Here is a 13625-nt window from a genome sequence, read left to right as displayed (position 1 = left end):
AGTGGTTAGTGTATCCGTTCTCCAGCCAAAACGCCATGGATTCGAATCCCATAGTGGGTATGGATATTTGTGATTGTCTGTGAAAATACTAGTGGTAGTAATGGTTGGCAGTAGATGATGTTGGTGTAGTTGCTGTTTGTTGTAGTTAGTGGAGACAGATAGATGTAGAGTAGGTGCCTTCCCTCGATGAGTCTTTGGACTCCCTCGAGATGTCATGTAATAATAATAATAATAATAAATTTTTATTTTTTTTAATCAGTTACCCTCTCTAAAGACAGATTCCTCTACTGCAATGTTTTGCAGGACCACAGGCACAGATAAGTCCAATCAATTTTCCAATATTGAAATTTTCATACATCATTCTAGTTTAGTTGCTTGCCATTCGAGAAGTTTATAGTGTTTAGAATTAGAAGAAACACACGTATAAACCACAGTGAAAATTATTTAATTGTAAATATTTCATCCTAGTATCCTAAGTATCTTAGGAGTCTAGTATCCTATGTCCTAAGTATCTTAGGACATCATCAGTACAGTATTTAAACAAAATTAGGAATAACATACAGTTAGGGCGCATGATTACAATAGAATCTCATGAAAACGTGCATAACGTGCTAAAGTAGTACAAAAAAAAAAAAAAAAAAACGTTAATTATTTAACACAGTTTTGTATGATAATTTCCCATACTTTAGGAATTTTATCTAGAAACAGTTGTTTCTAGATAAAATTTCTAAATAAAATTTGAATTGAAAATCCAAACCATAGGATCCATTGGGAAAAGGCTAAACTTTTACATAGATCTTTATTTAAACATGAACGTTTATACAAAGAAAGTTCTGAAGCCCTACTACACAGACCAAACCTAAACCGCAACGACGTTCTTACTATTCCTAAAGTATGGGAAATTATCATACAAAACTGTGTTAAATAATTAACATTTTTTTTTGTACTACTTTAGCACGTTATGCACGTTTTCATGAGATTCTATTGTAATCATGCGCCCTAACTGTATGTTATTCCTAATTTTGTTTAAATACTGTACTGATGATGTCATAAGATACTTAGGATGAAATATTTACAATTAAATAATTTTCACTGTGGTTTATACGTGTGTTTCTTCTAATTATGAACGCACCACAGGTTTCGTTATTTAAAAAAGTTTTATAGTGTTTGGCATTGAATATTATACTTACTGCTTCCTTTTCTTTAACTATGACTGAAGAATCGTTGTACGATTTTAGTCATTCTGTTCTCGGTAATATCAGGTATTTTGACATAATGGTTTTTTAATTCTTTTGCTAGCTGCTGCTCTTTCTGTTTCAATTTCTTTATGGTAACATGTTACTTCTATTATAGTTTGTGTAGAAGTTGAATATATTCATAAAAGATATAGGATCTTAGATGGAATATATTTTGTTAATTATACTATCCTGAGGCTTTTGCCTTTAAAGGAATATAGTCACTGGTAGAAGGGAAGCCTCTATATGGTATGACTCATCAGAAAATCATATAAAAAACTTTGGATGGAATATTCTCCCATAGTACAGTTTCTAGAAATTACTGCCACTTCTATTTGCATCAATATATTTTGCAGCAAGCAAGAAATTTAGAGAATGCATTATCAGTCACAGAATTTTTGAAATGGGGAATTAAGAATCTCATGATATTGAAACTGCCATAAATAATAATAAAAAATGGTAACTGATTACACTTCATCCATTTTAAATAGTTTTGTTACTCAGGAAAAAAAAACCTGTAATGATCTGAATCTGACATGTTATGATGTCATGCATGGCAGAATGATGTTAGTCATGGAATTTAATTGTTCCCTTTTGTATCTCATGATAAAAAAAAAAAATACTTCTTGCAGAATAGTATACATCTATTTAGCAAATAGCATTCTAGAAATATTTTATCTAGTATTTAACCACAAATAAAGATGCCAAATAAAAACTTTTTTTTTTTTATTTCGACTAGTTTCATGAAATGCTTTGTTTCACCTCATCAGAAAATGACATGAATAAACTAAAAAACCAGAAAGCAAATAAAAAACTGTTAACATCTCTAGTGAAAATATTTGAACTCAGTTAAACAATGGAAAGTGTGCATTTGCTATTACAATGGCTGCTGGTTCATGGATTGCTGTACACTACTGGTGGATACGAGTGTATCATGATGGATTAATGAAGATCAGACTTGATGCAAAATTATCCCTTGTTTTTTATTACACTGTAGAGGATGCTTCATTGTTTTGACTGATTCTTTGAATGCTCTTGAGTAAAAACGGTAATCTATGTGGAGCATTTTAGTTTGTTACCATTCTATTTGATGTTTTGTTTCTGTTGTGCTGCTAGCCCTGATTTGTGCTTTTTTTTCATTCTCAACATCCTTGAAGTCTTCTGATCAGTTATCTCTCCAGATCTGCCTGTCTGTCCTATGTGTAGATCACAATTGCAACTGATCTTGTGGACACCTGATTTTTTAAATGGCAGATGTAGAGGTTTAATGTGATTAGAGATTTTGCTGATTGGGTAGAAGGCAATCAATATTCAAATTTGGTTTACAAAGCAATCTTGTTTTTTTTCTGTGACTGATTGTACACATACTGGCCACTGAAGTAGAACTTTTATTTAATACATGTTGGACCTCCTTTAGCCTGACTCACAGCATATGCAGTTTGGAGTAGATTCCACAAAGTGTTGGATTGTATCTACGTGTACAACATACCAGGTGTTCACCAGACAGTCCTTTAACTGGCTCATATTTGATGGAAGAGGACTTTGCTCATGGATCTGTTTTTCTAACATGTCCTGTACATTCTCAATCTGGTTAAGATCCAGGCTTTGTAGTGGCCAGGGAAGATGGTGGAAGTCGATGTGATGCTCGCTGAACCACTGCTGAACAGTTCTTGTACAATGGACAGTAGCATTGTCATCCATGAAACTTTTTATCACCTGCTGGATAAAAAGTCAACATTGCAGGATGGACCTTATTGGCAACTGTGTTCAGATATTCCTTGGAGGACACCCGATATTCCAGCAATATCAGGGGACCTGTTTCATACCAACAGAAAATGTCCTACCTCCAGAACCTTGAGTTGTGTTTACAAAGCAAGCTAGGTTAAATGCTTCATATGGCTTCTGTTCTATTCTATACTAATGAAAGGTTTCATCAATACAGAACAAGATGTACTGTGACTCATTGGCACCATGCTTTTTTTCTAGTCTTCCAGTGTCCAGTCACTGCAGACAACGAACTTTTAGGTTCTTTGCAGAATCAGTGCTTTCCATATTATTATTACATAATTCCTCCAAGGAGTCCAAAGACTCATTGAAGGAGGGTACCCACTCTACAGCTCCCCATCTCCACCACTTCATCCACCAACTACACCAAACCACTACTACTACTATCATCTACACCAACACCACCTACTGTTCACCACCACTAGTATTTTCAGAGATGATCACAAACATCCATGCCCACAGCGGGATTCAAACCCACAGCCTTTTGGCTGAAGAGCAGATATACTAACCACTCAGCCAACCAGGCCATCAAAAAGTTGCTCTAGTCAGCAACCAGAATCAAATTCGCAACGTTCTTTCTTTGGACAGTTTAGCACTGAAGAGTGCAAACACCACTTCCACTGAGCTACAGGTACACATATAGACATGCAATCATCAATACTGATTCTCTTCACATTCCTATACATAGTTTGATGAGAGATATGGGTCGGGAACAGCCGTCATTAAATGCTTCGGTCAACTGCTGCACAGAGGAAGTTTTGTTTGCCCATACAAACCATCTGAGATGTTAGCAATCTGGTTTCTGAGAGACCACATTTATGCCTCTTAGATAAATAGTATTGGAGAGGGTGCTAGTGGGCCATGCGCTGCGGATGCGATTTGAAGAACTCCTGATTCAGATAAGTTTTATTAGGAATAATTAAGTATATATGCGTAATTGTTTAAGTAAGAGCGGCTGTAAACGTTGTACGCTACCGATATTATTAGTGTGGGGGTTTTTTTCTTGCCTAAACTAAATTACGAAATCGTTATTATTAGACCTAGTAACCTGCAGAGAAAAAAAAAAAAAATGGTGGCAGCATTGTCATTTCATGATTTTAATTTAGATTTCAGTCGTTTCGTTAAGTGTGAGGTCTGTTATATGTATTCCTTTGATTACATAAATGATTTGTGGATGTTTAGTGCAGATGGAAGAAGGGTGTGTGCGAAGTGTGACCTGAACGAGGAACTGATGAATGTGAATATGAAATTGATGACAAAAGTGTTAGTACCGATTGTGTTGCGAGTGCACGTTTGAAAGAGAAGGATGGTGATTAAGAGAGGCGAAAAAATGTTAAAAAATCAGGAAAAAAGAAAAAGAGCGATTTGGCAACTGTAACGGATGTTAAAAGGGACAAAAGTGAGGCAGAAAGAAACGAAATTGAGAGAACGAATGAAAGTAGAAATGGTGTGATGCAGAAATCGCAAGTAAAAAAAATCAAAAGAATAAATGATGGCGAAAGTCGGACGCATGTTGGAATGAAAGTACTGAACCAAAGAAAGATGAATGACAGTAAAAGTGAGAAGAATGATAGCGAAAGTTGGATGCATGTTGGAACGAAAGTACTGAACCAAAGAAAGATGAATGACAGTAAAAGTGAGAAGAATGATGGCGAAAGTTGGACGCATGTTGGAACGAAAGTACTGAACGAAAGAAAGATGAATGACAGTAAAAGTGAGAAGAATGATAGCGAAAGTGGGATGCATGTTAGTCCGAAAGTACAGAAACAAAGAAAGATAAATGAGAGTGAAAGTGAGAAGAATGATAGTGAAAGTTGGACGTATGTTGGACCGAAAGTACAGAAACAAAGAAGGATGAATGAGAGGGAAAGTGAAAAGAGGGGGTCGAGAGTTAGAAAGTTAGAAAGATTTAATGATAGAGAGAATGTGTCGCGAGGTTCGGAAGGTGAATTGGATTAGATGAAGCAAGAAATGAAATGGATGCGGAACAAAATTAAGAGAATTCAGGTCAAAACTATTAAAATAAATCATGATGGCATGTTAACGAAAGATGAGCGAGTGGCGTTGTATGGCGACTCCATTATTAAAGGTGTGCTAGAGGATAAAATGCACAAGGTATGTTTTCCAGGCAGTAAAATGAGTAGAGTGATTGAGGCATTGAATATGAGGCAAGAGCGAGCAAAAGAGTTAATTGTATTAATTGGTACAAATGATTTGAGAGAGAACAAAGAGCATTTCAGGAGACTGCTTGGAAAGATAAAAGAGAATAGTGTGACAGGAAGGGGAGTCAGTGTGTTGCCTAGGTATGATTGTGGTGAAATGAGGCGGAGAGCAAGGATTATGAATGATATTCTGGCTGAAATGTGTGAGGAGATGGGAGTACAGTTTGTTAATGTGTGGAATGAGTTTGAGGGACGAAGTGAGCTGTATGGGAGCGATGGACTGCATTTGAGTGGTTATGGTGTGAGTTGCTTGGAGAGACTGCTGCTGGAAAGTAGAGAAGTGAATAGAGAGAATGAATCAGATCGAGAGGGGAGTGATGTGGAAGAGCAGGAGAGTAAGACAGGAGAGATTGAAGAAGTGGAAAATGAATGGGGAAGTGAGTGGTATGAGTGTAGAAAATGAGAGAATGGGTGTGCAAGAGGAGCAGGGAAACGGGGAGGCTCAGGGTGGACAGGGGTACACAGCGTGAGAAAGGTGGATGCTCCAAGAGGATGAGAGCATGTGTAGGCAAGAAAGTAATGGGATAACCAGGGATCAAGAGGAAACAGATGGAATTGCAAAGGGTTCTAAAATGAAGAAGCAGAAAGGGAAATGGTCCCAGTCCAGCATGGAGAGATCACATCGAGTGAGTGGTATCAGTGGAATTAGATGTAGATCCAGAAATGAGTTGTTGTGTTTGTATACCAATGCTAGAAGTATAAGAAACAAGGCGGATGAAATAGTTGCACTAATTGTGTCTGTGCACCCAGAGATTGTCAGAATAAGTGAGACATGGTTAGATGAGGACAACGTCCTGACAGGAATAGAGATGGAAAGGTATGATGTGTTTCGTGAGGATAGAAGGGGTAAAAAGGTAGAGGGAGTGCTATTGATGATAGAGAAAGAGTTATGTCCATACAAGGTAGAGATGCAAGAGGGAAATAGGGCCAGTGGTTTTGAGGCAGTATGGTGTAAGATAGAGGTGAATAGAATCAAATACTTGGTGGGATGTTGTTATAGACCTGGTAATGTGGATGGTGGTGATAGTGAAATGTATAGTCAAATAAGCCAAGCAAATAAGAAAAGGGTGATCATTATGGGTGATTTTAATTATGACAATATAGACTGGAATGAAGAGATAGCAAATGGAAGTAAAGAAAATGAGTTTCTTGAGTTTTTGAGGGATAACTACCTCAGACAGTATGTAACAGAGGGCATACGAGGATTAAGGATCTTGGATTTGGTCATCTCATCGGAGGATGTAATTATCAATGAGGTGTCAAATCATCTACCAATTGGTGAAAGTGACCATGGGGTGATTACCTGGGTGGTTGCCAGCAGTGTGAGGACCTCTGTGAGAAAAAGGTATATATGGAACTACAAGGGGGTGATTTTGAAGAGCTCGGGAGACAGCTTGCAGGTGTAGCATGGAATGAGGAGTTAGCTGGAAAAGGGATCAATGCAGCTTGGGGGATTTTCAAAAACTATTTAGTAGATGCAATGTCTAAATGAATACCATGGGTGAGAAGGTTAAATAAGGTAGGTGTGAGATGAATGAATAAAGAGATTAAGCATGCAATACAGAGAAAAAGGGCATTGTGGAGGCAGCATAAGAGAAGTGGAAGTAACCAATTTCATGAGGTCTACAAAGACCAGGCAAGGAGGGTGACTTGGTTGGTGAGAGTAGCTAAAGAGAGGTATGAACAGCAGTTAGCTAATGAAGCCAAAAAGAATCCTAGAGAGTTCTTTCGATATGTAGCCAGCAAAAGAAAGAATGATTATGGATTGGAGGAAATGGTATAAAGACAGCTGTTGCAGAATGTATGGTGGAGATACTTAATGAGCAGTTCATAAAGATCTTTCAATCTTGTGAATGTGACTTCATGGAGAGATTAAGAGCAGTTGATGATGGGGAGGAGAGAGAGACTGTAAGTGAGCGAGAGGTGTTTGGGGAGTTGAGTAAACTAGATGTAAATAAGGCTGTGGGACTTGATAATATATCACTGCGTATTCTGAAGGAATGTGCCAGAGAGTTGACACCTGCCTTGACATATTTTTTTAATACGAGTCTTGCACTTGGTCAAGTTCCTAAAGAGTGGAAGGAGAGCAAGATTGTGCCGCTTCATAAAGGAGGTGATCGAACTCAAGCATCAAACTATAGGCCTATCTGTGTGTCAGGTATTGTGGTTAAGTTGTTGGAGAAGCTTGTGAGAACTAGGATCCAGAGTTGGGTTGACAACAATGGTGGTTGACAATCTTTGATGGACAGCATGGATTTGCTAAAGGGAGTTCATGTTTTAGTAATCTACTTACTTATTACAATAAAGTGACTGCTTCCTTGGACAGAGGAGAAGGATACACAGTAACATACTTGGATTTCGCAAAAGTTTTTGATAGAGTACCTCATGATAAGTTGACAGTCAAACTAGAGCAGATGGGGTTTGATATTAGATTAGTGCATTGGATTGGAGACTGGCTATCTGATAGGTATCAACAAGTTGTGTATGGGGGTGCAATATCCAGGAAAAGGAAAGTCACTAGTGGAGTGCCTCAGTGGTCTGTTTTAGGGCCATTACTGTTTAACTTGTATATTAATGATATTAGCAAAGATTTGGATGGAGATATTCAGTTGTTTGCAGATGATGCAAGGTTGGGACGGACCATAAAGAGTAGTGAAGATGTTGTGGCCTTGCAAGAAGACTTGAATAAATTGAGTGATTGGGCACGGAAAAGGGGATGTGAGTTCAATGTTGCAAAATGTAAGGTTTTGAAATTTGGAAAACAAAGATGGGATGCAGAATTTATGCTTGGTGAGAATATATTGTTGGAAGTAGAGGAAATAACAGATCTGGGGGTGATAGTGGATAAGGATCTAAAATTTAGGGGACACATCACCAAAATTGTGAAGGCAACACGAAGACTTCTGGGAATGATGCAGAGGACACTGACGTGTAGAAGTAGGGAGATTCTTGTTCCATTGTATAAAGCTTTGATTAGGCCACACATGGACTATTGTGCCCAGATTTGGTCACCTGGTTTTCAGAAGGATGAAGAGATGTTGGAAAGGGTCCAAAGGCGACTGACTAAGGTAGTTTCTGACCTCTGGAATGTCGAGTATGAAGAAAGATTGAAAAGATGTAATTTGCAGAGTCTAGTGGAGAGAAGGAAGAGCGGAGATATGATAGAGATCTACAAGTTGGTAAGGGGTTGTTATAGGATCAATGGTGGAGAAGTTCTACAGAGAATAGTGGGAGATCAGGGGAGAACCAGAGGTCATCCCTGGAAACTGTATAAAGAGGGTGTGAGTAGGGGAGTGAGAGGCAGGTTTTTTTCGTGCAGAGTTGTGAGTGATTGGAATGCCTTGCCTGAGCGTGTGGTGTCTGCAAGGAGTTTGAATGTGTTTAAGACATGGTATGATGAGATGTGTGTGAGATAAAAGGACCTCCTAGATGAGTCTTTGACTCCATGAGGTCTTGTTTAATAATAATAATAATAATAATGTGGATTATTTTTCAACTGATTAAACACTCAGCATATCTGACCTTTATGAGAAACCAGTCAACTCTGCTGTTTTAAAAATTGTGGCTCCAGCCAGAGGCCCACAGTAAACCCTTTATTGAACTCCAAAAATCCGTTTTTCCCCATTGGGAACAGTACTATTGACAATTACTGATCATCAGCATTCTTGTAGAAATTAAATCAAAATTCTAGGTCACTTGCATTACCACTTCTAGTAACTATATAAGCAGTAATGCAAGTGATAAAGTATTTTGCATGTATGCTGTGTAAGTGATTTTTCCATACATCTGCATAAAGGTTTATAATTCACCGGCTGGTATGTGTATATATGGAGACTCACTGCTCTTTTATAGTCTTGTTTATTTGTTCTTCAGATTTTGGAGTTTAAAATAGTTTTTTTTTTTAACTATTGCCATGTTGTAGCCATTTTTTGGAAGCACTGAATTTCTGTAGGCTCTATCATGCAAGGAATGAGTGATGTCTATTTTTTGTGCTAGGTGGTGATGAGAAGTTGCATGTAGGTAACGTTCTGTGTTGGTTGGGTTCCTCTAGACTGAGAAGTTGGGTGTGTCTTGTTCATATATCTCAACTGGTGTATCCAAAAACAATAAAGAGTTGTTTCCAAAAAAGGAGGAATACTGTTGAGGTAGGTGATGAAATCTTCTAATTGGGTAATACTACTGGGCCAGATGATAAAAATATCATCAATATATCTTCACTAAATTTTTTGTTGTGTTTTTTGATGCTGGAAGACTATCTTTTCAAACCAACCACTCCATGCCTGCTAGTCCTTCTTTCTGTTCAAAATAATCTTAATCTGTTGATGCAGGATTTAAAGGAATCCACTGTGTGTGTGTGTGTGTGGTGGAAAGATGTCTTGAAATAGTTGCATGGTTTCTGTTCTTGGAACGTTGATGAAATGATTTACTATGTCCAGGCTTGCAATTAAATCAATAGGAGCTATTGTGATGTCTTTGATTTTCTATGAAGTGTATGGTGATTCTTACATAAAAGAATGTTTGCCTGATGTAAAGTTTCAGTAGGTTTGCTTCATGTTCAGATAGTAAAGAACTGTTACTATTACCCAATTAGAAGACTTCGTCACCTACCTGAACAACATTCATCCTTGAATTAAATTAACTGTTGAATTAGTAAGAAATAGCTATTTACAGTTTTTGGATACACTAGTTGAGGTATCTAAATAAACACACTCAACTTCTCAGTCTGTAGGAAATCAACCAACACAGGACTACATGGAACTTCTCATCATCACCCAATGCAAAAATTGGCACCATCTGTTCTTTGAATGATAGAGCCTACATAAGTTCCATCGACATCAATAAAAAGAAACCAAGAGTTTCAGAATCCTATTTTAGTCCTTTCAAAATAAGGCTACAACACAGCATTAGTCAAAAAAAATTCTATTTCAACCTCCAAAATCAGAAGAACAAACAAACCAATACTATAAAAGAGCAGTGATTATCTTATGTATACAATTGGTCACAGACAAAATAGCAAGATTTCTTCACAACAAAACTTATAGGTCACTTACCCAAACAACAAAATTTCCAATCACCTTACTGCCTAAACCAGGTATCTACATGATCAGTTGCAATTTGGTCTACACAACATAAGATAGACAGACAGACAGATGGAGAGATATGCCAATAAGAACACTTCAAGGACGCTGAGAATTTAAAAAAACCACAAACATGGCTAGCAGCACATACAACAGAGCCAAAACATCAAACAAAATGGCAACAAGCTAAAATGCTACCACACAGATCACCACATTTACTTAAGAGTATTTGAAGAATCAACTGAAACAATGAAGCATACTCTACAGTGTAACAAAAAACAAGGGATGATTTTACATGAAATCTGTTCTTTATTAATCCATCATGACACACTCATATCTACCAGTAGAGTGTACAGCAACCCAAGAACCAGCAGCCAGTGTAATAGCAAATGCACACTTTCTATTGTTTAAATGAGTTCAAATATTTTCACTAGAGATGTTAACTGTTTTTTTAACTTACTTTCTAGTTTTTTTTTTTAGTTTATTCATGTTATTTACTGACAAAGTGAAACAAAACATTTCACAAAAAGTAGTCGAAATAAAAAAAAATATATATAGTTTCAGTTTGGCATCTTCGTTTAAAGTTAAATACCAAATAAAACATTTCTAGGATGTCCTATCTCTAAAGAAGCTTACATAACAAAATAAAATAATCCATATCTCTGTCCAATAGGCAAAATAGCCATAAATATCAATATCAATTTTTAAGGAGTAACATGGAAAATTTCCAGAAATAATATTTATAAAATAATCTAATTTTTATGAACACATATAACACAGCAAATTTCTTAGTTACTTAAAATACATTATAGAGATGCAGATTCAAATTATTTTCTGTTCTATAGAACATATATATATATATATATATATATATATATATATATATATATATTAGTTGTAAATAAAAAAGGCATTTTTTTATTTTGTTAAATTCTACATAAAAGTTTATCACTTTTATCAGCTACCTCTTCTGGTCAGACTGGGGCAAATTACCAAAAATAGAACGTGCATTCTTGGATGGCAGTAGTCGAAGAGTGATCATAGCCACTGACCTTGGTTGGCCTAATGGTCTGACTATAGATTATGATGGTCGACGTTTATATTGGGTTGATGCACAACTGGATCGTATTGAGACATCAGACTTGAGTGGCAAGAATAGGTTGCAACTTGTTCATGATGTTCTACATCCATTTGGACTCACTCAGGTAAGCTGTTTAGTACTTTTAGGTGTGTGTGTTTCAGCTTAATTATAATTTAATATATAATTATATACAACAAAGGTAGTTGAACTTTTTTTATTTTGCATAAAATCATGAAATCAGGATTCCGTATGCATCATCACTAGTCATGGAATAGCAGTTATAAAACAGGAACTGTTACATTTCAACACTGCAAAAGAAAACTATTTATTTCAAATTGAAACTTATCTCAGCTAGTGTAACATTAGCACCTGCTATATTTAATGCAATAGATCAAAATCAAAATTTCTCTGGATTATTATTATTATTGTTATACAGGCACCTCCATGGAGTCTGAAGACTCATCGTGGGAGACCCAATCTATCATACCTCTCCTTGAACCCATTAAGAGAAAAAGCACTCGCAATTGACTGTGGCAACCCACTCCACTCATTCCCAGTCTCCAAGCAAAAAATCTAGTCCTCATACCCCTACTAACTACACCTTATTCAACTTTCAGAGATGACTCCTTGTTCTGATCCCTCTAGCCAAGTGGTGAAAGCATTTCCCTTGCATCTATCCCATAAAATCCTTTAAGCAACTTAAATGTTTCTATCATATCCCTTCTTTTACTCACCTCTGAATCTTCTCCACCACTTCCACATCGACAAGAAACCCATGGGACCAGACTTGAGCACAGTAATCCAGATGTAGGCATATCAAGGCCTTATAAAGAGGAATTACAGCTTCCTTATCTTGACTTGTTAATGTGTTCTTCACTAGCCAAGTAATCTTATGTGCTACCTTAGCAATATGTCCTCTAAACTCTCTGTCTACCACCACCATAAATCTTATTGTCATCATTAAATTCCTGACATACCCTCAAGATGTGTACAGGATATGATAGTATACTATATGAAAAACTTTCATCACCACTAATAAGTATAGGAACAAATTGACCGATGAAAGTTTGAAACCCAAATTACTATTAAAGCATGACATACAATCCAGATTTAAGTAAATTGGCTGAGAAGATGCAAAATCAAAAGTCTCATTAGTGAATTTTAAATTAAAACAATCAAATATCTATTAAAATACATAATATTGTATATTTGTTCAGACTAATTCTTTTTGCAATACAAATTCTGACTTTTTTGCAATATTATACTTACTTAAACATGTTTTGTGATTAAAAACTTAATCAAACTTAATGTTGTTTTATTTATTGAACATATAAAAAATTTATATGCAAACATACAAGTGGTATTTGATATCTGGAAGTACTGAATTAAAAAAAAAATTCCTAAGCTTGAACTAACTGCAACTTTAACTTGGATTTTTCACCAGGAAAAATCAAATTGAAGTTGCTGCTCCCAAAATTTTGTTTTAATTAATTTTTTTTGGTGGAATGGTTCTTTGGTTCAAAAAGGTTCCCTACCCCTGGGCTAGTAGATGGCATTGATGTAGATGATGCAATTTGTTTTTGCCAGCCCGGTTGGCTGAGTGGTTAGTACATCTGCTCTCCAGCCAAAAAAGGCTGCGGGTCCAAATCCTGCCATGGACATGGATGTTTGTGATTGTCTGTGAAAATGTTAGCAGTGGTAGTGAGCAGTAATAGATGGCATTGATGTAGTTGCGGTTTGTTGTAGTTGGTGGATTGAATGGTGGAGACAGAGAGTTGTGGAGTAGGTGCCCTCCCTTGATGAGTCTTTGGACTCCCTAGAGGTGTCACATAATAGTAATAATAATAATAATAATAATTAAACTTATAGGACCAATAAAAGAGTTTATTATATTGAAAGTTTTACAGTAGTAAATTTCCTATCAAATAGCATTAATGATTTAACTGGGACTTTTTGGTAGTGTGTTATGGTGAGTGAGATCACTTTTGCTGCAATTGCTAAAGGTGACTGAAATCAATGCATGTGAGTATGTGAGTGATAGCTTCATAGGATTTGATTGTGAATGAGGAATAAACACTGCCATGGATTGGTCACAGTGATCACAAGGTGATCACTATGACCAATCACTTGCAAGGTGGCCAAGCAGGGAAAGATTTCAGTCAAGAAGCATATTATTATTATTATTATTATTATTATTATATGGAGGCTCATCGTTGGAGACCCA

General features: G+C 36.5%; 1 protein-coding gene across 1 annotated transcript in view; it reads left to right on the top strand.

Moving 5' to 3' along the window:
• Positions 1 to 13625, top strand: part of LOC150092820 (low-density lipoprotein receptor-related protein 4-like) — a 1164745-nt gene that overhangs the window by 1013117 nt on the left and 138003 nt on the right. Inside the window, exon 30 of the mRNA XM_090414290.1 lies at positions 11282 to 11525. Coding sequence (XP_090270416.1) covers positions 11282 to 11525 — 244 coding nt within the window. The remainder of the gene's footprint in view (positions 1 to 11281; positions 11526 to 13625) is intronic.

The sequence above is a fragment of the Typopeltis vanoorti genome, chromosome 25, assembly GCF_054136105.1.
Source record: "Typopeltis vanoorti isolate ZY-2024b chromosome 25, IOZ_Tvanoo_1.0, whole genome shotgun sequence".
Taxonomy (NCBI): Eukaryota; Metazoa; Arthropoda; class Arachnida; order Uropygi; family Thelyphonidae; genus Typopeltis; species Typopeltis vanoorti.
This window is presented reverse-complemented; position numbering and strand designations above follow the sequence as displayed.